Source organism: Cricetulus griseus, chromosome 7, assembly GCF_003668045.3.
Source record: "Cricetulus griseus strain 17A/GY chromosome 7, alternate assembly CriGri-PICRH-1.0, whole genome shotgun sequence".
Taxonomy (NCBI): domain Eukaryota; kingdom Metazoa; phylum Chordata; class Mammalia; order Rodentia; family Cricetidae; genus Cricetulus; species Cricetulus griseus.
This window is the reverse complement of record NC_048600.1, coordinates 14,644,514-14,670,267: the sequence shown is the minus strand read 5'-3', so window position 1 is coordinate 14,670,267 and position 25,754 is coordinate 14,644,514. Positions and strand designations below refer to the sequence as shown.

The window sequence follows — 25,754 nt, the reverse complement described above, 5'->3', positions numbered from 1 at the left end:
CAGCCCCAGCTTGGCACTTAGCACACTGCTGCCTCCCCATTGACTGGACCACAGAGTTTTCCGCCCTCCTCCTGGCTGTAGAGCAACAGTACTGCACAGCACTGTGCAGGCGGAAGTTCAGAAAGGAAGCGGGGAGGACACTATTTTTAGCACTGAAGCCAGGGTATGAATGTCTGTAGAACCGAGAAAGGCCTGCAGCTTTCTTTGCATAGACAGAAGACCTGTTGGTTTTTAAAGGTCAAAGGTAGGAAAGAAACTTGTGTGCCCACACTGGGGAGCATACCCTGTGCTGGCCAGAGGCCAGTAGAAACCCCATTAGGTCAGGAACACACACGGGCTCAGTGCTTTTTCTTTTCTTTTCCACCTCCTGGTAAATTCCTGATGCAGAGATGAGACCATGCCCTGAGGGAGGAATGCAGAGGCTAGTACATGCAGGGCTACGCAAGGAGGCCCACCAGCTGGGGCCTCAGGCAGTCCCTCCCCACTTCCCATAGGCTTGGCTCCTCTCTCTGGTGGTTGAGTGAGTCTGGCAGCCTGCAAGCCGGGTCCAGGTGTGCAGCAGAGAGACGGATAGGAATGTGCCTCTGGGGAAGACCTTCCCTTGTCTTGTCGGTGCCAGCTTGCTTCTCAGCCGCTGTGCCTGTACAAGACACACTGTTAGTCACACACACGCCAGGGCTCAGGGCAAAGCTGGCCACAGCTGTGAACCAGTGGCTCTGCAGGGAGGGTGGAGGTTAGGGCTCTCGGCTCTGCAATGGTATGTATAGGTGCCTTTTCTCTTTTGGTAGAACAGGGTTGGGGGTGGGGGAGGGTATGTGAGGTCCCTGCTTATGACACAGGGTAGAAGTGCTTCCACTGAATAATAATAATAATAATAATAAAAAAACTGGGCCACAATGCCAGGTTTGGAGAGGGAGGAAGTGTGGTAGAAGAGATGGGCAGAGAATGTAAAGGGGAGAGAGCCCCTGGCAGCAGAGAACATGGCACGGTGTGTGGCTCTTTTCATTTGTCTCTACTGCCGGCTTCTCATAACTCCTGCCATGGGTCAGAGGCCAGGACACCAGCTGATTCCAGCCCTGGCACCAAGTCCTTGAGTGGGGGCTTTGGCTCCCTTGTATGCACCAATGAAGCAGGCTAAATGGTGCTCACATATCTCCTTTCCATGCAGTCTTTCTTACCCTAGGGACAGGGGGGTAAGGAGGGGGGACCTGGAGGCCTTTGAGTCAGTTCCTGGCCTCACCAGCAACATGTGATAGCCTGGGCTTGCCACAGGAAGGGCCTGATCTGCATATACTGAGTAGCAGCACCCTGGTGCTGCCCACCTGCAGCCAGCTCTGCAAATCAAGTGTGCAGCTGACCTTGGGGAAGGGTAGAGACTAGTTTACCCCAGAAGTGGCTCTAAGAGGACATTCTTAGAAGGTTATCTGAGAAAGTCCCTTTTCTGGCTAGTGGTGCCATGGCCCGTTTTCTACCCTGAAGATTTTTAACTGAAAAACATGCCCAATTTCTAAAAAAATAAGGAGTAGAGACCAAGTGTGGTGACTTTAGTTCCAGCACTTGGGAAGCAGGGATAGTCAGATCTTCATGAGTTCTAGGACAGCCAAACATGCACAGTGAGACCCTCTGTCTTGAAATATATATATATTAAAAAAAGAAAAGGAAGTGAACTCGGAAGTTGGATCAAGGCTAAAAGGTTAAAAAAAATGCAACACACTTATTCCTTAAGATCAGAAGAGTGTGTCTGTCCTTTGACTCAGAGGCTCTTTGCGGTCAGTGTGACTGGGTGGGGGGACCACATTAGGGGGCAGTGTTAAGTGACAGGATTGATGCCGGGGGGATGCTTGCTGTGGAGTAGACAGTGCCTACAGTGCCTACAGAGGCAGAGGCAGCTCATATTCTTGCCACCTGCTTCAGTCTTGCAATGCAAGAGAGAGGCCACTGCCTGGAAACCCAGTAAACAGGTCCAGTAGTGGCAGCTGTGGGGAGCAGAGGAAAAGGTGAAGTTGGCTTCTTTGGAGAAAATCCTAATTGTAAGGTTGCTCTGGCTTGGGACCTATGATGGACGAAAGGAAGAGGAGGGCAAGAACACACTACTCACCCGAGCTTCCTGTGTCTGGACTGCTCCTCGGCTAACCTGTGGCAGCATAGCAGAAATAACACCGAGGTCACACTCAGGCTCTTAGGTCCCTGGACTTCTCTCAGGGGGCGTTCCTGACCCACCCGGCCCAGGGGCTAGATTTATATCTCCCTTTCTCTTGAGCTTTCCTGCCAGGGATAACGAGGTAGAGGCAGATTACTGACAACCCACAACTCAACACTTGACAGGAGTGAAGGAAAATAAACCAATGGAAGCAGAGCTACCTTAACTATAAGGTTGGAGCCTGTTTGGTTCTGAAAAACAGTTTTGATAGGGACATCGTTTCTCTATGTTCTGATGGGGATATTGTTGTTTTGCTATGCTCTGGAACAGTTTCACTATTCAGATGCCCCTTGGGTGTTCCGAGTCCGTGTCTGTCCTCAGAGAGGGCCTTGGCTGCCCAGACATGGGTCAGTATGTTTCAGTGTATGCACTAGATTGCCAGGGAACACTCTGAAGGACACAGCAGCTCTGGAATGGCTCAGATGAATGTGGAGTATGGAGGCAATGGCCTATGCATCATTCTGTGGTCTTCTTTAACGCTCAGGATAAAGGGCAGCCCAGAGAGAATGGCACCACAGAGTAGCAGCATCCTTCTCTGGGATTCAGACAGCCAGGGTAGGGCAGGCAGAGGTGACAGCTAGGGGTGAATAGGGCAGGGAAGCCTGCTTTGGTCAGAGTTCTTCCAAAGTGCCCATGCGCTGCTCACATGCGTTGAAAACACCATGTGTGCTCAGCAGGGAGCTGACTGGGTTGTGTTTATGTCACATGAGCCTGAATTCACCCCAAAGAAGAGAAATCTTCCTCTGTAAAATTAATAGCTATTGATTCTAAATGTCCCCACACCATATTTGCAAGGATTCACACAAAAACAAACTCTCCTCATCTCATAGCCTGACTCTTTGCCCTCTTGCTCTTAGAGATGGCACCCAAAAGCCATAGAAGCTCAGGCATTCTCACAGCCTTCATACAGACATACAGATACTGGTGTGTGCACTTGGAGGGATGAAGAGAGACTAAGAGCTAAGAGCAAGCAACCAGTCAGACAGGAAGGTACTGACAGGGTCAGTCAGGGACAGAGACAGAGGGCCCTGAGCCAGGTCGGGCCAACAGAAACCACGCCAATTCCTACAAGCGACTGAGGGGGATCCATGGTCAAGGCAAGAGAGAAGCAGCAAAGGCAGGGCTCTAGGCTTGTTTGGGGGTGGAGGGGAGCTGAGGAGGGGTCTGGAGGAGCACATAGGAAGGAAGGTCAAGGTAGCAGCTGCTATGTCTTTAGTCAAGAAATTTCCATAGCAATGCTGAAGTTTGGTTTGGGCATGGGCATGTGTTTTGGGGGGTAGGTGGGTGTTTACATGGTGGCATGTCTCCGTCCCTCCTGCTTCATGGATTTTCTTATCTGGACCTGAACCCCTGAATGGCTGTTCTCCTCTGACAGCCTCAAGTGTGGCCAAGACAGCAATTCCCACCAACTCATGCCCAGTGGCCCATTTCTCCCAGGTCTTGCTTTGGCTTCCTAATGGTTTCTGTAGTTGCACAATGTTTTTTCCTTGGCTATGTAAGTGCCTTTGCTGACAAATTCCTTGCCCTGAGCCTGCAAACACTTTCTCTTATCCTTACCACCTCAGGGGCAAATAGCAGTACAGAGCCACTGTTCTGAGGGGGTACCCACCTGTCCCCCTCTTGACTGCCTTTCACTTTGCACGCGGGCTTGGGTTGGAGACTCCTGGAGTGAATCCAGGTCCTGCCACTTATTAACCTGCCCAGTTAATAAGCTTCACAGCCTTGTCTAGAATTCTTCCCCCGTGAAGCCAATGAAGATGGCTGTGTTACAGACTTACCTACTGGTCTAGTAGGTAGCTAGGAGCTAGCATGGGTCTCTCCTCACCTCTTCTGTTTCTCCTATCACCTCCCAAGGTTGGTAGACCACTCCCTCTTACTTAATGGTATCATGTCATCCTGTTCACTTCCTTAGACAGGTTCATTCACTGACATTACTAGATGACAGGCACTGTTCCAGAAACTGGGAATACATCACCAACAACACAGGCCAAAGCCTCTGCCTTAGGGAGTTTATGTTCTGGAAGAATCCAGAAACAACATATTAATATGCGATAGACATAACTGGAGACTCCCAAGTGTTTCAGGAGGATTTTGTTGCCTGTTTAATATACCACTGAAAGATGACAATCAAGAACACGAGGTTTGGTACACAAGGAACCCTGTCTCAAAAACAAACAAACAAACAAACAAAAGAGAACATGAAGTCTGGAGTCAGAAGGACCCACCTCAAGTCTACCTATCCCCACCCACAGGCATTTGAGCAGACTCCCCCAGAATTGGTTTCCCTATTAATAAAATGGGCATATTATTATCTGCATATTTCAATGCAATGTGAAATCATTTAGCACAGCTCTCTTCCCACATAACAAGTACATAAATAGTTTATACACATAGTGAGACTAGGAACACATTACTGTCCTTTGCCGACATCTTTCTATCTTGCTTTTATTCTTCCAGGAAGCCATCTATTCCAACCTACAAGTCTGTTCCTTTTCAGAAAGTCTTAGTATTACTTATTATACATTTAATGGTTTGTTTTGAGACAGGGTTTCTCTGTGTAACTTTGGCTCTCCTAGAATTTGCTCTGTAACCCACACTGGCCTCAAACTCACTTTGCCGCAGAGAATGAGCCTGAATTTCAGATCCTCTTGTCTCCACCTGCCAAACACAGGGATTACATGGGCTTGTCACTGCTCCTGTGGCTTACGTGGTGCAGAGGTTTAGCCTGGGCTTTAGGTATGCTAGGTGAGTGATTTACCAACTGAGCTACTTCCCTAGCCAACATTTACTTTTCTAATCAACATTTTATGCTGCCGTTTTCTTCCTCTGCACATCTCAGTTGTGATTCCCCAACTGAGGTAGACCATCAACCCTATAGGGAAGGGCAACATTTTGTGACTTTTTTGCACCCCAGAGTACAAGTAAACCGCCTGACGTCACTACCTGTGGGCATACCTCAGAGGCAGTCAGGAGGACGGGCAGGAGGAACAATGGGGGCTGCAGACTTGGGGAGGGTGTGGTAGGAGAGAGGTCAGAATCAAAGGGGAAGGAAGTCAGCATTCGCTGCTCTAGAGCTTGGGCTCCCATTCAGACTAGCAGTGCTGACTTGCCTTCACCTCTGTCTTTCTCATCCTGCATCTCCTCTTCTTCCTCTGTACCTTCCTTTGCTGTGGAAACAAATCCAAGGGGGCCAGTGACTCTCTGGTCTAGCGCCAGTGTGGGAGGCAGGTGAGTGAGGCCACTTGGGAGGTTGGAGGCCTGAGGCAGAGACCTAAGACAGCAAGTAGCCTCCAGGGTGTATAAACGTCCCTTGCCCATGCCCAACAGCTCCACACTCTGGCACTGTCTGACTGGAGCGCTGAACGTCCATGGAGCAGGGCGTATGATGCTGGTGTCTCTGGTGATCAGGGTAGCGGTGCTATCTACTAGGGTGGCACTCAGCATTTTGCATCCAGGTTCAAGAAAACAAGAAGTGCATGGTAGAGGCAAACCCAGATTTTAACACCAGCTTTGAAGTGGGGCTGTGTGCTCAACTCTGGGTGTTCTCTCTGAATTGGGACCTTGGAAACCAGGTCACATCTTGCCAGGTATGGCCAATTAGGAAAACAGACAATCATGTCATATATGATACATGTTGAAGGGATTGGGTAAAATCTACTCAGAAAGGAGAAAACTTGAGAGTTAACACATTATTTACCACCCACCACTCAAAAGGTGGCCTGGAGAGGAAGTCTGGACTTAGGGCAGCTTTAGGCAGGCAACAACCCACGACAGAAAGGGAGATTTTAGCTCCCTAATAAGGAAGAAATCTCCAGTGATTAGAGCTGGCTGTGAATGAGCTCCCTGGAAATAGTCAGACTGGAGGCTTTTACTATGACAGCAAATTCAATGAAAATATTTTTGAAGGATGAGGAAGACAAACTATAGATGTGTGCCTTGTGAGTGCTGTGGGAAGTGTCTGAAAATTCAACCTGGATATCCACTCCCAACAAAAGCCCGTGAAGCCGCTTTCAAAGAAGACGTCAACATGCACTGTATTGGGCAGGACTCTCCCATTCACTGAGGGATAGGATTTATTCTGTGTTTAACAAGGGTACTGGGTGGATCCTGTGTGCATTCATCTGTGTCAGACGATAGGCTTCTGTGCTTGGGATAGGGGCCTCGCAGAACCTGCCTTGTTGTCTGTCCTGGGTCAGCTCAGAGTCTGGCATCATGTTTCTCTACACCCAAGCTCTAGAACTAGCTTTGCCTCTGCATGCAATGTGATCTCAAACAAATTAACTTTTCTGAAAAACCCCTCACCACATTTCTAAAATAAGGCTGGACAACAGGATCACTAACATACCTTCTAAATGACACAATTTTATTAAAACCAACTTTTCATATTAATTGATGTTCTCTCGTCCTCCTCCCACCATATAACCTTTGACTTCTTCATAAGCCTCCCAAGTACGGGGGATTGCAGGCATGCAATACCATGACTGACTCAGTTTTCTGTCAATCAAATTACATTCTCATTCTTGAGTACTGAGCTCGTGAGCCACTTGCTTTGCATAAACTCTAACTGTACTTCATCTGCATGTCCTAAAAATCCCTAAGAAACTCCCTCTAAAACTGTAAGTGAAGTCTATTAGGGAAGTATATTAGAGTAAGGGTATTCAAATCAGCTGTGAGGTCTTCCTGAGGTTACCCCTCACCCCTACACCCTGCTTTGTGCATGTTCAGTGAGGGCTGGGCTTCGGTGTGGGCATGAGAAATAGGATGAAAGAGGGTGAGGGCATCATATTGCCTGTGGCAGGACAGGTGACTGACCTGAGCTGGGAAAGCCAATCAGGCCACAGGTGTAATCTCTTCTGAAGAAAACACATGGACTTGAGGGCTGAGGTGTGGAAAGGATGACAGCCCTAAAGGAGATGCTTTCCCCTGCTGCAAACATCCTGGGCTTCCCTTTCACGAGAGTGTCTGAACGGCCCTGGAAACACTGCTCTGTGCTTTTGCTTGACAGCTCTGTAAGCCACTGCAGAGCACTCACAAGCAATGTTTGGGTAACTAAGACAGAGATGGGCCTTCGGTGTAAATGATGCAGCTCTCAAAGGATGCCATAGCTAGAAAATAATCCCTAAGCTCCGAGTGGCCATGTCACTGATGGAGCTGGCAAGTACTTGGAGATATGGTGGTTTTGTCCTTTCTCTCTTTCCCAGGTTTCATGTAAGAGGAAAACACTGTGAAGCAGAGAACTCTGGGAAGCCACTACACTGGCTGAGTCATGGAGGGAAGGAGAAAGAAGTCAAGAAGGACCAAACATGAAGAACAGAGGGAGCTGCAGCTGGGACCTTCAGGTCAGATCAGAGCCTGGTCATGGACAAAAGGAGAAGACAAGAGTTTCAAAACAGAATCAAACAGCAGGAAGCCAGAGGGCGGCTGGAAGAGAGATAGGTGGATTGGTGCTGACTGCTGCCACATCCAGGATAGCTTCAGAATGAGGCGATGGCCAGCCTAGGGAAAGAGCCACTGTGGACAAAGTGTAGGTGGAGACAGTGAGGGGAGGCTTTGGCTGCACTGAAGAGCAGACTTTGCTTCAAGTTGGAATTGTGTCTGCTCCTTCAGACTGTTCTTAATACAAACTGTGATCACATGTGGGAGGGAGGCACTGGGTGAAGCTCCTGTGTGTTCCTAGAAGGGAGAATGGACTGGAAAGAAGCGCCGTGTGCCTGGTGGCAGGAGAGGGCAGGCACAGAGGGGCACAGAGGGGAGGCGGAGACCGGTGGGGAGCTCTGGGTTTCACCTGAATGGAGCTCCTTCACCAGAGATGACATGGTATTGGTGATGGAGTCGGCAGCCACCAGCAGATCGTTACGGAGGTTTCTCCTCGTACCTGAGGAGTCAGAGCAGATGGCAATGTAGATGGGTGAGCATGGAGAGAGTTCTGAGAGATGCCCCAGCCAGTGAGGCCCTGGAACCCAGGTGCAGAGATGACTAGGGGAGGCGGGACTTCGGCAGCTCTGCGTGCTCCTGGAACACCCACTCACCCCACCGGGAGAGCCAGGGCCTGTCAAGTCCATACTTTGTACGCACCACAGTAGAGTGGGGTTCCTCAATCTCAGAGTGCCGGGCTAAATTCTCTAACACCACTGTCTCTCATTTCCTTGTCTCCACCCCCCACCAAGACTCCTTTGCCCATTATTTAAGATTGTGGATCCCTAGTTCCTCAGTTGGTCGCCGTGGCAAGTGCATCTGGCTAGGTCCTTTGGAGATTAGCACTCTTCCCATTCTTGCTTATTTGACCTTTTAGGTCAAATGTGTGAGGAAGCAAAGCCCAAAGGGCAAGACATTTCCTTCACTCCAGAGCTCAGAACCCAAGACGCCAGTCATCTTCACACATGTCCCTGCAGACCTCCCATGAAGACCAGCCTATCATAGAGAAGGAGCCAGCACATAACTTATTTATACTGTAAATCTGATCATCCAAAGCCGAGAACACAAAAGGAAAGCAACTGGAAAAATCCTGGCGGGGATCCTGTATGTGCTTCCAGCCCCTTAGTTGTCCACAGACTGGCCTGGAAACTCACCTTGTGCAAAGGCCTCCTGTACGTCGCCCCCAACTCCACTCAGTGAATCCTGTGGGCCATGGGTAGGGGTGGAGCCAGCAGACGTGGAACGCACAGGCATGGGCATAGGGCGGCCACCTCCATGAGTGGGTGATGTGTGAGGTGACCCTGTGGCTTGAGCCTGGGAGGATAGGAGAGAAAACATGTCATCTTGGGTGTCCAATATCTCTAAGAAAAGGGGAAAGCACTTCTCAGGATCATGCTTTAAAAAAAAAGAAAAAAGAAAAAGAGCCAGTTCAAAACTACAGGGTAAGAACCTGCCTCAGAAAATCAAAACCAAAGACAGGCTGAGAGAGATGGCACGTGGCAGGGCAGGGAGAGGAGATGCATCCAGGAGGATCCAAGAGGGAAAAAATAAAAAAATCCACAAACACCCTCATGTATGTATGTCAACATTCTGTACCCATTCTCATCTGATCCACAAGAACCTGTGGGTAGAAAGTACCCATCTTTTAATATAACTCTTATGGATGAAACCAAGATCACGTGAGAGGAAGCACGGTTCACCAGAAGAACCCCTTCCATTCCACAGGCAGCATGGTGGCCTTCCTTCTCACATGAGAGATCCGGGCCTGGTCAGCAAAACCACCAGCACACCTGCTCAGGTGTGCTGAGCCAGAGGGTCAGGTGACAGCAGCCACATGCTCACTGGAGGGGGCCTTCCTCAGGAAAACTTGGTATAGGTTTGGATTTTTCTCCCAAGCTTTGATCATCCCTCCCCCCCTCTCTCTCTCCCTCCCTCCTTCCCTTTCTTCCTCTCTCTCTCTCTCTCTCTCTCTGTCTCTGTCTCTCTCTCTTTCATCTCTTCTACATAACGTAGCTGTCTTGGACCTATGAAGACCAGGATGGCCTTGAACTCACAGAGATCTGCCTTTCTCTGCCTCCTGAGTTCTGGGATTAAAGGTGTGCTCCAGCACTACCCAGCTATTCATTACTCTTAAAGACTTATTTTTGACTGGACTCAGACTTGGAAGTAAAAGCTCTTGGCAAGGACAGCCTACAGTTCTTGGCAATCTGTTTCTGGTATTTCTCTTTGTCCTCCTTCATTCTCTTGGCCAAAAGTTTAGCATGTTCTGCAGCCTCCTGGTTTTGCTTAATGTATTGTTTCTTCACAGCAGTATGCTGCATTTGTGTTGCAGGACACAAGGAGGAACAAGACCCTGAATCTTGGGTGTGTTGGTCCTGGGCTGCTTACCTCCTTTGTTTAAGGGCTATCTGACAACACTAGTGGACATCATGTTTAGAGAAACTGAAGTTTTCAGTTTCTGCTAGCTCTTTTGGGCCCCAACCACCAAAGCACAGTAGTGTCTGTCAGTCCAGGAAAATCCTTCTCTCTTTAAAATAACCAAGTTGAGGACACTCAGACTGTCACCCACAATGCATGAGGAACAGAGGCTCACTTCTCTCTAGTTCTCCTTGGTCTGTAACAAGAATAATACCACTTTCCGCTGTGGGTCAATACACCTGGCTTCATGGGAAAACCTTGTTTGTTGTTCACCAGAGCATCAGCAGTTACTTCTGGGGCCATGCGCTTCCAGCAGAAACTTCAAAGTTTGCGTTCGTTGTTCACTTCGATGTTTCTGATGGTCACTGGCTGGGGAAGAGATACTTAGTTTTGTCTTGACAGGGTTGACCCCCTGAGAGGTAGCTTGGAGCGATGGGGTGTGACAGTTGGAAGAACCAAACTAATCAGAGGCAGTTCCCTGACTCAGGGGGTCAGATTGGAGGACTTTGTGGGAGCAAAACTGGGAAGAATAGAAGTGTCAGTGAGAACAAGTTCATGTGAATCCCTCTGGGGATCTAGCCTAGAAATGCCACACAGACATGGACTATGCCCGGAACCGGCTGCCTGGAGGTCTGCACAATGCCTCCCTCACTGCTGCAGCTGTGTGGGTGCTGAATGAAATATTTTCTTCTCTAGCATCATTATTTTTTAGGTTTGTTTTCTGAACCCTGGCCTCAACTTGCAGACCTTCCTGCTGCAGTCCCATGCTGGGATTTCAGGGGCATGCCACTCCACCCTGTTCTCTGTGATGCTGGCTGAACCTTCATGTGTAGGTGTGTTATTTATTCACTTAAAAATAAAATAAAATAAAAAAAAACAAACAGGGTCTCATGTACCCTAGGCTGGCTTTGGACTCCTGTTCCTCCTGCCTCTACCTCCCACATATTAGGAGTATAGGCATACAATAATTCTAGCTCTGTGTGTGTTTTAATTTAAGAAATGTAAAAGCTCAGAAAACGACCAAGTATAACACCATAAACCACCCCAAATGAATAATTACATACAATTTATTTTAATCTAAAAACAGTACAGATAATACTTGAAGATTCCTTTACCGCCAATTCTTCGAAGGCTCAGTCCCTTTCCTTTTGGAAACTTCCTTTTTTTTTTTTTTTCCCAGAGATTGTGGTGTGGAATTTTTTTTTAACCTATTTGTAGATATACAACTATGAATTTGATTTCATGCCTTTAAATTCTGTATGAATAGTATTGAACTACAATAATTACCTTTAAATTTGCTTTCATTACTTAGCACACTCTTCGAGAATAACCCATGATACAAATAAATATGAATTTAGACCCTTACTTCATCTCACACTAAAAAAAAAACAAACCACCAGGTAGGGGTGGTGCACCCCTTTAATCCCAGAGTGTGGGAGGCAGAGGCAGGCAGATCTCTGAGTTTGAAGCCAGCCTGGTCTAGAGAGTGAATTCCAGGACAGCCAGGAATACACAGAGAACCCCTGTCTTGAAAACCAAATCCCCTGCAAAAAAGTCCAAAACCAAACAAACAGAAGAACCTCAAAATGAAACATACTAAGTATTAGGCCTAATATCTCACAACTTCTCAAAGAAAGCAAAGGAAAATCCTATGCAAAGACGTTTTAAATATAATACCCAAACCATTATGTTTAAAAGAAAAAAAGGAATAATTTTTTTAATGTGTGTAAGAGACCACAGATCAATATTAGGCACCCTCTACAATTACTTCTCATCTTATCTTTTCTTAAGATTTACTTATTTTTGCCGGGCGTTGGTGGCACACGCCTTTAATCCCAGTACTCAGGAGGCAGAGGCAGGCAGACCTCTGTGAGTTCGAGGCCAGCCTGGTCCCCAGAGCGAATGCCAGGATAGTCTCTATAGCTACACAGAGAAACCCTGTCTCGAAAAACCAAAAAAAAAAAAAAAAAAAAAAAATTACTTATTTTATGTGTATGGGTGTTTTGCCTGCCTTTATGTGGGTCTGTGTACCACATGTGTACCTGGTACCCAAAGATGAGTCAGATCCCCTAGAACTGGAGTTACAAATAATTGTGAGCTGCCATGTGTGTGTTTGGAATTGAACTCAGGACCTCTGGAAGAGCAGCCAGGGTCTTTTTTTTTTTTTTTTTTTTTTTTTTTCTGGCTGTCCTGGAACTCACTCTGTAGACCAGACTGACCTTGAACTCACAGAGATCTCCTGCCTCTACTTCCCAAATGCTGGGACTATGGGTATTTGCTACCATATCTAGCATGGCCATTGCTCTTAACTGCTGAGCCATCTCTCCACACTCCGCCTGAGATGGGGTCTCTCCCTGAACCTGGGGTTCATTGATTAGGCTACTCTAGCAGTCCAGCAAGCCCCCGGGATTTTCTTATGTCTGCATCCCCAGTGCTGGGATTACAAGTGCATGCCACCATTTCCTTATTTTGCATGCCAAGTGCTTTCCCAACAAGTCATCTCCCCAGCCCATGATAAACTGGCTTTTTATTAAGTTAGAGACTTTTACCAAAATATTCAAGAAGAGAAGATTTCAAATGCTCTTATCACAGGAAATTATTACCTGTTTATAATGATGGATATCCTAGTTAATTGATACAATATATAAATTAGATCAGGCTATATTACAAAGAGATGTAAAATTATCATCTTTTGATTAAAAAAAAACAGCACTCTTTGCTCTTCAAAGTAAGTCATTAAACTCTGTATGGGCAGATCAACTAAAAAACGGATCAACAATCTAAATAAATAAAACAAGAATAGCACTGGGGAGGTAGAGCTCTAAGTTGAGGCCAGCTGGTCTACATAGTGACCCTGCCTGGAGGGAGGGGAATGCAGAGAGGATAGAGGGAGAGGGAGAGGGAGAGGAAGGGAGGAAGGGAGAGAGAGGGGGGGAGAGGAAGGGAGGTAGGGAGAGAGACAGAGACAGAGAGAGAGAGAGAGAGAGAGAGAGAGAGAGAGAGAGAGAGAGAGAGAGAGAGAGAATGAGCGAACCAGTGCTCAGAGTTGGAAGTGCTTGCAATCTCCTCTATTCTTCCCCGGACCCAATCTTCCTGATCCCTCATGTCTTCCTCTCCGCTCCTCTTGTCCCCTTCTCTTTCTCCTAACTTCCTCTCTCCTCCTTCCATGCTCCCAATTTGCTCAGAAGATCTTGTCCCTTTTCCCTTCTCTATCCCAGAACTTTGGAGGGAGAGGCTGCAGAGCCTGGGTTCAGTGAGCTTCAGTTAGGACCATCTGGGTTGCATGAGACACTGTGTCAATAAACAGTCACAGCTGGAGAGATCACTGCTGTCAAATAAGGGCATTTTTCCGGTGGTTCCAAGGGAACCAAGACCCACTTCTGGCCTCCACGGGCCTGTGTGCACACATATATAAAATAATAAGTGAAAAACAACAGCAAAAGAAAATGAAAGGGTGCCACAAAGGGAGAAAAGACTTAAGATGACACATCTGATAAGGGACCTTACTTAGCACACACAAAGAACTCTCCCAAGTCAGTCACAGAAGGACAAATACTCTAACTTTAAAACGGGCAAAAGATCAAACAGATAATTCTCTAAAATTACAAAGAAGTCCAACGGACATGAAAAAGATGCTTGATGCACTGAACACTGGGGAAAGAAACGAAGAACACGATGAAAGACCACTCTACACCCATTAGGATGAATATCACAAAACAGATAGTAACAAGTGCTGACAAGAATGCGGAGAAACTGGAATCCTCAGACACTGCCAACAGGAATGTAAAATGATGCAGCTGCTTTGGAAAACGGCCTGGATGCTCCTCAAAAGGCCGAGTAACACATGACACGGCAATCACTCTCAGGTATATACCCACCCAAGAGAAATGAAAACATGTTTGAACAAAAATCGGTGTCCAGATGTTCACAAGAACACTAACTAACACAGCCAAAGAGTAGGAACAACTCAAAAGTCATCTGATGAAAGACTTAAACATAGTGTGCTATACCCATACAATGGAATAGTATTAGGCAATAAAAAGGAACGAAGAACTGATAACATCCACAACATTTTGCTAAGTGAAGGAAGCCATTTCCAAACACACACACATTCTAAATTTACAGGAAAATCCCAGAATAGGGAAATCATGCACAAAGTATATTAGTGGTTATATAGGCACAATGGGGGCTGGGAAGGCTGAGGGATAATTGAGAACCGGTGTGACACCCTTTTTTTTTTTTTTTTTTTTTTTTGAGACTGATGAAGTTTCTTAAAGGTAATGATGACGGTACAACTCTGTGAATATAGTTTTTAAAAAAGACAACACTGAATTTTATAGTTAAAAACAGTGAATTTAAGTTAGATGTGAGCCAAGAGGACGGCATAGACTGAAAGAAAACATCCACAAATTCTATCTGGAGGAAAACATGTGCAGATTTCTCCTAACTCAATAAGGAGACAAACAATCCAACCACAAATGGACGAAATCTGAGCATGTGTTTTCTTGAAGAAGGTGTCTGAGTGTGTAATTATACATGTGCAAGCCCTGAGGGAAGGACACGGCAAGCACAGTGCCGTACACTCTGCTCAGAAACCACTACAACCGGAAAGATCGCCAAGGGCGTGGGGACCCAAGCCGGTCCCACTGCTGCTTGGCCAGGTTAGGAAGGGTCTCAGCAGCTCCTTAGGATGTCCAACAGAGGCCTGACCACGGAGCTCAGCAAACTCCACTCCCCAAGACAGGTGAACACACAAGCCCACCTAAAACACACAAATGTTTACTGGCAACAATTTAAATTGGATTAATAAAATGTGACACCACTAATTTTTTTTATTTTGTGAAATACTCATTTTTATTTGTCAGTAATTATTAAATATTTTATTATTCCTTACTTTTTCAGAGTTTGTATCATTTCTTCCCAATTACAAGTGAATCTTCTTATGGCCAATTAATTTTTTCAAATTGAGTGTTTCTTACATACATACATACATATATACATACATACATACATACATACATACATACATACATACATACATACATACATAATGTGTTTGGATCAAATCCACTCCCAGTCCCTCCCCCAAAATTCTTACTCTTGTTCACCCTACCTCTACTCCCTCCCAATTTCATGTACTTAAGAAAAAAAAGAAAGAAAGAAAAGTCCTTAGTACAGAGTGTGGGTGGGACTACCTATGTGAGTAGTTTCTCAGGGGCCGAATCCCTAGAGAACTGATTCTCCCCCTCCCAGCAGCCACCAATTTTGGTTATTTTATATTTGCATATTGAAATTGCTAGAACTGGAAGTTGGAGAGATGGCTCGGTGATTTAAGAGCACAGGCTGCTCTTCCAGAGGACCCAGGTTCAATTCCCAACATCCCCGTGATGGCTCACAATCATCTGTAACTCCAGTTCCAAGGGATCTAACTAACCTATTCTGACCTCTTCAGGCACCTAGAGCACTTGGTGCATGTACATACATACAGATAAAAACTCATACACATAAAATTGGAAAAACATATTTTGTTTTGTTTTTTGAAACAGGGTTTCTTTGTGTGACTTTAGAGTCTGTCCTGGAACTCTCTGTGTAGGCCAGGCTGGCCTTGAGCTCATAGAGATCTGCCTGCCTCTGCTTCCCTGCTGGGATGAAAGGTGTGCGGCACCACCGACAGGCTGAAAAATTAAATCATAAAAAAAATGTTGGGATAGAGCTAACGGGGTGTAGCTGGAGAGATGGCTCAGAGGTTAAGAACACTGACTGCTCTTCCAGAGGCCCTGAGTTCAATTCCCAGCAACCACATGGTGGCTCACAACCATCTGTAATGAGATCCCGTGCCCTCCTCTGGTGTACAGGCATACACGCAGGCAGAACACTGTATACATAATAAATAAATAAATCTTAAGTTAAAAAAAAAAAAAAAAAGAGCTGACGGGGCCCACTGAACTCTGAACTCTTGTCTGGGTGGAGGAAGAGTACTTCCAGGGTAGCTAGCTCGAAGGCACCACGTGTGATTCCTGGATATGTAGTTGCTCAGCCCTGCTGGAGAAGGAACTGGTCTTGGCTGTGGGATGCCATTGGTCCAGGGATGCCAAGAGAACATAACAACAAAACAAGAGTGCTGGCAATGTTGCATTCTCTCTGTTGAAAAGACTGTGCCCCTAACCCCCTTACCAGCAGGCCTCACACTGCCCTCTGCTTGTTGTACCTCCTGACCCATGCTTGCCTGCGGAACCCCAGGCACCAGCCTTGAGGCTGAGACTGTATCTTCCTGAGACTCAGAGCCCTGCTCTTCTGTTGCAGCACTGCCTTCTCACATTCCATGCCTACACCTCAGTACAGGTCGATGCTTAGTAAGTACTTGTCTAGCAATGATGAGGGGCATCAAGTTTCCCGCCCTTCCTTCTGTAACAGAAAGTAATGAAGGCAGGCAATGATTCCCCAGTGAGCAGTAATCTATCCATCGTTGGAAAATCTTGGTGTGAAATTCTCTAACTAGCTAACTAAACGTGGTAGCCAGACCTCAGACAGCACAAAGTGACCCGCCACCACATCCTGGAACAATCTCTTGGTCTGGAATGTTGGCTGGGCCAAGTGACTTGCTTCTAATGAATCAGACAAATGGGACAAATGCCACTTTTGAGGCTAGGTTATAAAAGATGTTGGCTGTAGCCTTATAGGAGCCTTTGCAGGGTTCCTGGCCCATAAGAGTTGTGATATGATTGATTTTACAGGCATGCACTGCCACACCTGGTGACATGTTTTTCTAAGCCAGTTTTGAGATGATAATGGGTGGCAATAAACAATCTATGTGCCAAACTTACGGTGTTTTTGTTTTTAAAATAACTAATAGAGCAATCACAGTTGGAATTGAGTTGACAAAGTGGCCATATGGATTTTGGGAGAGATTAGAACCAGAGGCCACAATGACAAGATGAAGGCCCCCTGAAAGAGGCCCATGGGAGGGAAGAGAGGCAAGGAAAGGTAACCAGGAAAACATCCTCCTAATGTGAGAATGCACTGAGGGCCCTGAGACCAGTAGCCTAGCCGGTCTCTGGTTCCCTGTCCATGACTATCAGCACCCTGTAGCACTGCTCTGTACCCAAAGCAGAAGGGAAGTTGCAGGCTCTGAGATACCATCCCAGGTCTTCCCAGGTGAGCAGAGGGAGGCAGAGTGTGTCAGTGATAAGGGATTGGAAATAGAAGTTGGAGACTTGGCTTCTTGTCTGGACTGCATGGCACAAACATCTTCCCATTTCCGGGGTCCAGCTTTCTCATCTGTCAATGGGAGGATGCTATCTGACATCTGAGGCATATTTTCAGATAAAAAATGCTATGATCCACCATCACAGCACTGCGATCCATGATCTTCACTGAATCACTGCATCTCCTCAGTGCTGAGAGGCCCTTGCTTGGACTGAGCTGAAGCCACTATCAGAGGAGAGCAGGCTCTGGAGAAGAAGTGGCTCTGCAGCCATCACTGTCTCAAGGCTACCTTATGACATGTTGTGCTTGTGTCCAGCCAATACCAGAGCTGCTGCACACAGAGGTCTTGAAGACATGAAGCTGATGAGAGGCACAGGGAACAGGCTGCCCTGCAGGGTACAGGACGAGCTCTGGAAAGACAGTAGGAGAACAGGGCCTCCTGATCATGTGTACACACACTGGAATGTGTGGCGCACAGTGAGACAGCATCTGTGGTGCACAGTGCTCCTCTCACCTTGCTGTGTCTCGCTTACCAGTGACCAGGTACTTGACAGGCTAGGGCCAGGCAGACACTGAGAACCCAGCTGTGGTACTGCAGTACAGTATACCAGCACCTTGTCTCAACAGCAAGAACCGGGACTGCCAGACTTCTCTGTTAAGAGCAGCTAGCCCAGGAGGAGCAGCATAGTGGGTAGCGGGGTGGGGTTGGGGGATCTGAGAGTAAAATAAAAACCCTCAGCAACAGTCAGAGAGTTACTGGGATGGCTCTGAGGTAGGAGGCCATTGGCCTTGGGATGAAGAGAAGCCCCACCACATCCTGCAGAACCTTCAGGATTCCCCACAAAGCATTTGCAACACACTCCCTAGCTAAGGCTGGCATCCAGCATGGGCAATCACATGTCCAACCAATAAGCACACATGGTAAATGTCCTATAACTCAGGTTCCCTGAATGCAGACATCCTTATGGTTGGAAGCACTCCTACTGGGGATGTAGAACTAGAGACACATTCCAGTTTGAGCAGCAGTTCATATTGCTGGTTCTCATTTTCAAACCAGCAAAGACATGGCAAACTCAAGAAAGTTTTGCATTGGACTTCAGAAGTATGTGGAAATTACATCTATGTATTCAAGGGTCTTATGACCTACCTCATTTTTGTTTTGTTTTTTGTTTGTTTGTTTTGTTTTGTTTTTTCAAGACAGGGTTTCTCTGTGTAACAGCCCTGGCTACCCTGGAACTTGCTTTGTAGACCAGGCTGGCCTCGCCTGCCTCTGCCTCCTGAGGGCTGAGATTAAAGTCATGTGCCTCCACCACCCAGCTGACCTACCTCATTTTATACATGTAGACACTGAGACCCGCAGAGGTCAACCAGGCTACAAACAGATCAGTAGGACTCAAAGTGGCTAGGAGAAGCCTGAGAATGCTTGGATTGTATTACCATAGTCCTGAGATTAGAAGGAACATGAATCAGTCAAGGCTTCCTATGACTGAGGCAAACTATGATTTCCCCACTTCCCTTTGGTAAGAGTAGAATCTAGGGCCTCTATCACCGAGCCACAACCCAGCACTACTGTGATTTTCTATAGAAGAATCGATTTCATTTCCATCACGTACAAGACACGTAGGAAGGGAGAATGCAGAGGATGACTTCGTCCCTTATTGAGAACACAGATCAAACACTGGAGTCAAAACAGGGACAGAGAATGCCAGATAAGGCGAGGAGAGGACAAGGATCCCTCCCCACAGCAACGAGAAGTCAGATGCAAAGGCAGAGACCTGCCAGAGGACCAGCTGCAGAGAGAAAAGGGCACTGTCTTCAGTAAAAACTACCAGCACAGCTCTTGGTTGTCTTTAGGCAGCCCCAGCATGGTGCCTGGCACACTGTAGGGACTCCATATGGAACAGGTAAGATTTTTTAATCTCCTTGGTACACTTTATAGTTAAGTAACCAAGCCCAGGGAGGTCTGTGGTAAAAGTGTAAGGTTGAGAGCAAGCCCTCCTTCCCCCAAACACCCCCTCCCCCTAGCCAGGCTGTTATCATGGCAACAGGATGAGGACATTTCAGTCTCCATCACTCTCCCTGACTCATGGATACCTGCCAGGCAGCAGATGGCCTGTGTGGACGATTACCTTCACTTTGCCGCAGTGTATTTAAATTAAACAAACTGGCCTTTTTGCTGCTGATGTCGGACGCCCTCTCAGAAAAACAAAAACAAAACCCAGGGAGAAAAGAGCCGTAAATCTGAAATTTAGGCAAGGCAACTGTGGCTGTGTGGAGAATTGGAACAGATAAAGAAGGGCTCAGAACATTTCCCATGGTAGAACAGGTAAAAGCCTCCAGCCCTGAGCTGGCACTGGAGGCGGAGCTGTGCTGGGAAGATGCAGCTGTGCCACTGACTGCGGAGAGAGGGTGGGCTGTCTCTGCTGCAGTAGTCAGCCTTGCAGCAGGATGAGGGAATAACAGCCTCATTGGACTTCTGGGTGACAAGGCTGGGCATGGGTAGCAGGGACAAGAAAGGGCCAGCTGCAGTAGGGAAGGTAGTGGGATGCATTCTGTCTGGGTCGAACTGAAGCAGGGAAGGAGGAGCCTGTGCATCCTGCCTCGGGAAGTGCCCATTTGCAAGAACAGGCCAGCATGACCTTTAAAAGGCAAACCTGGTTTCTAGACTCCTCCTAGAGCACCAAGGAGACTTTCTATGATGTTTCTGTGCTCTGAGAATACATCTCTATCTACCGTGTATCTGATGGAAGGATAAAGACACCAATGGGCCTGCTGAGGACTGACACCTGTTTGTTCCTACACCATGGGACCTGTGAGGTCTTCTGGGATTGCCGATGTCCTATAAGTGGATCAACAGTATTGGCAGGGGGTAGTGGCATATATTTGGCTTCCAATCACCATGACTTGTCTCTGTATGAGTCACACACAGGTGTAATAGAAGCCTGGACTGAAAAGAGTAGAAGGGAAGGTGTTTACTTAATTTTCCAGGCGAGAGGAAGACAGCATATTGAGTTTCTGGAACAAAGTAAAATTTACTATAACTTTTAATAAACTCAAGGAACAAGTTGATATGTAAACTTTTACTTGAGAGAGTTCATACATTCTAAGACTACTGTTTCACCTGGGCTGGCTACCCCGATGTAAAGATGGTCTCTCCATTGAGTTCCCAGTGCAGGATTTCAAAGCCAATTCTCAGCAAAGTGGTCAGGACCTCACTAAGAGAAAAACCTCCCATGGACAATACCAAAAACTCAAGATACACATAAGAAACAAAACTAGACTGGTCCTTGGGAGGGCATGGTCCTTGTAGGAAAGCTAGGCCAGTGAGAAGGCAGGAGCTCAAACCCACCAATGGTACTTCACAATTCAAGGAGGCAAGCTGAAATGCCACTTGTGTGTATGAAGAAGTATTATTATTCAATAATACTCTGCTTGAGGCTAAAAGCATGGCTCAGTGGCCAAGAGTACATGCTGCTCGTCTAGAGGACCAGAGTTTGGTTTCCAGCACCTGTGAGTCACCTGTAATTCCAGATCCATGGGCACCTGCAGGCTTGTAGCCACACAGACACATGTACATGAAAATGAAAGCAAAACCCACCACTTCACCTGCCTGTCATATGCCCGGGCATGTAATGTGGTCATTACAGTCTGGGCCTTGCCATGAGACAGACCTAGATTCCAGCTCTGCCATTTACGAGCTGGGTGCTGTTGGGCAACTTAACTCCTCTGTGTCTCAGGGTCTTTAACTGCAGAATGGAGGTAATTGTATCTGCCTCAGTGCTGGTAAGGACAACCACCAAGTACTACACACATCTATCTCTACCATTACCTAGGTGCCAGGCAGTGATATGGAAGCAGAGACACCTCTACTTCCAGCAGGCCTGCAGTATCTTGAGAGGCCAGACAGTGAAGTGAGGGCCAATACGTTTCAAAGTCCATAACTAGTTTTAAAGAAACTAGTTATGTGAACCACCTAGGTTTCAGTACACCCTTCTTTGTGTATAGCCCTTTTCTAATATTCTCATCAGAGTCAATGACAAAAGGCTAAAGAACTATGGCGTTAGATGCTTATAGATAAAGAAAATGAGGTCTATAAGGTTTGCGGTATTAATTAACTAATTAGTTAGCTAATTAATTTTTTGGGTTTTTCAAGACAGGGTTTCTCTGTGTAGCCCTGGCTGTCCTGGAACTCGCTCTGTAGACCAGGTTGGCCTCAAATTCACTGAGATCTTCCTGCCTGTCTCCCAAGTGTTGGGATTAAAGGTGTGCCACCATTGCCCAGTAGGTTTGTGGACTTGTTCAGATAGAAGTGAGATTTCACCATCAAGGCCTTATCAGTCAGAAGGGCTGTCCACTTACATACCACTCATTAATACTCAATTTACATTCCCTGGAAGAGGTGAGGTGAGGTTACTAAGGGAGGGATAGGATGATTGGGTCAGACAAAGCTTTTTTTTTTTCCTAAAGAGGTATTTGTAACTGGGTGCTGGAGAGATGGCTCAGTGGTTAAGAACACTGACTGTTCTTCCTGAGGACCCAGGTTCAATTCCCAGCACCCACAAGGCAGCTCACAACTGTCTGTAACTCCAGTTCCAGGTGATCCAACACTCTCACATAGATATACATGCAGGCAAAACACCAAGGCACATAAAATAAAAATAAAGAAATTGTCCAGGACAGGCTCTAAAGCTACACAGACAAACCCTGTCTTGAAAAACCAAAAAAAAAAAAAAAAATAAAAAATTTTTTTTTAAAAGAGTTATCTGTAAGAGCTGGAGACGTAACATGGAAGTATAGTGCTGACTTAGCATGTGTGAGGTCCCAGGTCAAAACTCCAGTATCACAAAACAACAGAGGAATCTGTACTCTAATAGCTACAGAAAATCATTTTGGCAGAGTAACTGGTAACCCTCCCTGCCTTGTTATCAAATCCAAGGGTTTCCTTGTCTTAGTTACTATCCCCTTGAGGTTCTCTGGGCTTTTGAGAGAATCCACAGTCCTCCCCCACTTTCTTCTTCCTTTTCCTCTTCTTTCTTGTCTACTCTGTGCTTTCCCTCAGACTTCTGTGGATGGTTTTGGCACTGATTCTGTGTTACAGATGTCCAAATCTACCTTGCTAGCCTACTTTTCCCACTGGAGTTTTAGCGGCCCAGCTATAGTATCTAACAGGCCTTCCTACTTGACTGTTTGGTTAGCCACATAACCAAGAATATGACAACCAAGATCATACCTAACCCCGAATAATCTGTTTCCACTTGTTCTGTTGGCAGGGCCTTCATTTCCCTGGCTCTGGGGCTCCAAACCTAGAGGCTGTGCTCACTATGCCTCTTCTTTGGATGTTTTGCTGAGATCTTGATAGTGGGTTGTTCTGGGGATAGTGTATCCTAGACTAGATTTCAATGTTCTTTCAGTGGAGAGGGAATTTCTCCAGTCTAATGTGGAGAGTTCCCTGGAGCCTCTGAGGAACAGTTTCCATATCATATACACATTATGGTCAGGAAAGAAAAAGGCAGAAACACATTACAGGATAGAATTCTCTTAGCTTGTCTTTCATGGAGTGGTGAAACATGACTATGCTCCTCAGAGCCAAGAACTCTCCTTTCTAATCACTCAAGGGCCTCTATGGGAGTATAATTGTATTTCCTCTTTTTACAAAAGGAAACCAAAACAAGGGACTGCTGGGGCGCCACAGTGAGCATAAGTGCAAGATTGATGGACTAGCACACTGTGTAGACTTCCACAAGTGTGCCTAGAAACTGGGACTCAGGGTAGAGGGTTGTGAGATTGCTCTGAAGTACCAAACATCAATCTTTATTCACCAAAAGCTACATTGTTTGCAGTCGTAGGGTGGCAGGAATGTATTAAAGGCTTGGGATGACAATGGGGCTTTTATATCAGTATTTAAGGGACTGTGTCAACGTGCCTACTTTCCTACTAACCAGAAAATTACTTTCGTACTATTTGAGAATGGGATTTGTGTTGGATTTCCCTTCTTGTCCTCTAACAGACTAAGGTCACTGACTGTAAGATACGCAGTAAAGCTCTGCCGAGTCAGTGACTAAATGGCAACTCCTTGCTGTGCTGGAAGGAGATTCAGGCTTCTGTTAAGGGGTGAGGAACATAGCAGGATCTAGGTGAGATAAGAATAGAAATGTTGAACAAAACATTCTCCATGTAAAGCGGGACCCCTGGCCATGGACAGCTTATTTCCCTGAGCCTTGGTGGTCTAGAACTGAAACTGTGTGGTATACTGAGTCACTGAGGAAAATGCAGATCTGAGATGTCTGCAAAGGGAAACTGGATATCTCAAGTCCTTCCAGACTAGGAGTAATCTAGATTGTAGCAACTTTGGGGTCAAGTGTGCTGGTGATCATATTCACTGCTGCCATCCAGTCACCACCAGTCTGTGGCTACCTTTGCCTTGAAACACACAGACAAATCCCACAACTACCCTCCGAGTGTCGGCACTGGCATTTTTCACTCCAAAATGATAAAAACTATTTTCTTTTTTGTTTTTTCAGGACAGGGTTTCTCTGTAGTTTTGGAGACTGTCCTGATACTTGCTCTGTAGACCAGGCTGGCCTCAAACTCACAGACATCCACCTGTCTCTGCCTCCCCGAGTGCTGGGATTAAAGGTGTTCACCAACACCACCTGGCTGATTAAATTATTTTCAAATGACACAACTGGCTTACTGAATGTTATAGACAATCAGTGTCAAATGGAGTTTTTATTTTATATAATCTTCTCTCTAGGCAGAACTAATGCAGGTATATCATATCGATATAAGAGCTTTTAGAAGCACTGAAATTTGTCTTTCTGCCTTTCTTATTTTTTGTTTAATTAATTAATTTTGAGAAAGTCTCTGTTGTCCTGGAACTCACTATATTGACCAAGCTGGTCCCCAACTCATAGGGATCCATCTGCTTCTACCCCAAGTGCTGGGATTAAAGGTGTGTGTTACTACATGGGGCTACAATTTGTTTTTCTGATTCTTGTTGTAAAGAGGATTTCTGAGTCAGAACTCAGTGTCCTGAATGGATCTGTCTATCACTTGAGAGCAGCTGGAGCAGAATCACTGCCACAGGCATTTTGAACTGGTTATGTTTCTCACAGTTAATACAATGATTAACTCATTCGGTCTTCTGGTTAATAGTGATTTTCCCTCAGCAAATATTTATTGTCTGCTGTGCAGTGGGCTGGGGTAGAGACTGGAGACACAACAGCAAAGAGTGCTGGCAAGGTCCTTTAACTACAGTCTCATGATGTTTCTGGTCCTGATTAACCCTGAATCACCTGAACCAGTGTAAAGAGCTTCTTAAACTGCCGAGTGAACTGTCGGCTGAGCAGTCTGAGCTGAAGCAGCCATGCAGTTCTGCCTTTAATTACAATCTTTGTATCTGAGGACAGAGAAGGAAAATGAGTGGAGAAAGTAAGACAGAAGGACTGCTAAGTAAGGCTACTCAAGGTACTGAAAAAGGAGGAGAGGCTGAAGACAGAGCCCCAGCCTCAGTAAGGTGTGCTCATTTACTCATTCATTTATTTTCAGTGCTTTGGATGGAACCCAAGGCCCCCTACATGTTAAGGATGGCTCTACCCACCGAGCTATACCTCTGACCCCTAGCATCAAAGTATTTGAAAAAAACTTTTTATTTATTCTTTGTGTCTTTCACATCATGGATCTCAATCCCATTCATTTCCCGTCCATTCGTATCCACCCTCACTGCCCTTGCAACACAGCCTCCAATAAAATAAAACAAGAGAGAGAGAGAGAGAGAGAGAGAGAGAGAGAGAGAGAGAGAGAATCTCATCATGGAAGCTGTAGTGTGACACAGTGAGTCATGCAGTAAACCCTTTTATCCATACATCTTTATGTGCAAGTGTTCATTGCAAAGAGTCATTGGTCTGGTTTGAGACCAACTATTGATGCTGGGCTCTCATTGGGATTCCTCTTGGATACCCTGTTGTTGCTCTGTGTCGTGGAGATCCTGCAGCTTTGGGTCTGCAGGACTGGCCCCTTCTGTGCTCCAGCAGATCATAGATGGGGTGATTGTTGGGGTGGGCAACTCATAACCCTGGTTCTGGGCCTGGGTAGTTGCAGGGTTGGTTAGCCTGTCAGCTCTCCCCTGTCTTCACCACCAGGGGGAGCTCTCCAGCATTGCCCTGGCTGGTTCACGCCTTGCAGCAATGAGCAAGGGGCAGGGCCTGTTCTCCTGCTTTCACATCCTCAGGGTCTGCTCTCCAATACCTATGCCTTCAGAGCTAGCTCTACTGTGTTGCCAAGGCAAGGTGTAGGGGCCACCCTCCCGAGTGCTGCAGCTGGGGAGGGGCAGGGACAGCTCTCCCGCTTTTATGACCTCAGGGCCAGCTCTCCCACCTGCTACAGTTCTACAGTTATGGGGGGGGGGGAAGGGCAGGCATCTCTCCCCACCCATACTGCCACATGACAGATAAGTAGTGAGAACAGCTCTCCCACACCCATAGCTATGAGGCTGGCTCACCCACACCTCCACCAA

The 25,754-nt window shown here is 46.5% G+C and overlaps 1 protein-coding gene across 9 annotated transcripts in view; it reads right to left on the bottom strand.

Moving 5' to 3' along the window:
* Window positions 1-338: 338 nt before the first annotated feature.
* Window positions 339-25,754, bottom strand: part of Dtnb (dystrobrevin beta) — a 202,050-nt gene continuing 176,634 nt past the window's right edge. For 3 of the 9 annotated variants that reach the window (XM_027424539.2, XM_035447354.1, XM_027424540.2), the window contains 2 exons: window positions 8,770-8,929; window positions 6,238-8,075 (listed from right to left, as the gene is read on the bottom strand). In XM_027424539.2, coding sequence (XP_027280340.1) covers window positions 7,831-8,075; window positions 8,770-8,929 — 405 coding nt within the window. In that variant the 3' untranslated portion in view covers window positions 6,238-7,830. Of the gene's footprint in view, window positions 641-2,098; window positions 2,135-4,812; window positions 4,859-4,880; window positions 5,368-6,237; window positions 8,076-8,769; window positions 8,930-25,754 lie in introns of those variants that run through there. The other 6 variants (XM_027424542.2, XM_027424546.2, XR_003486952.2 and 3 more) reach the window with 5 other exon arrangements.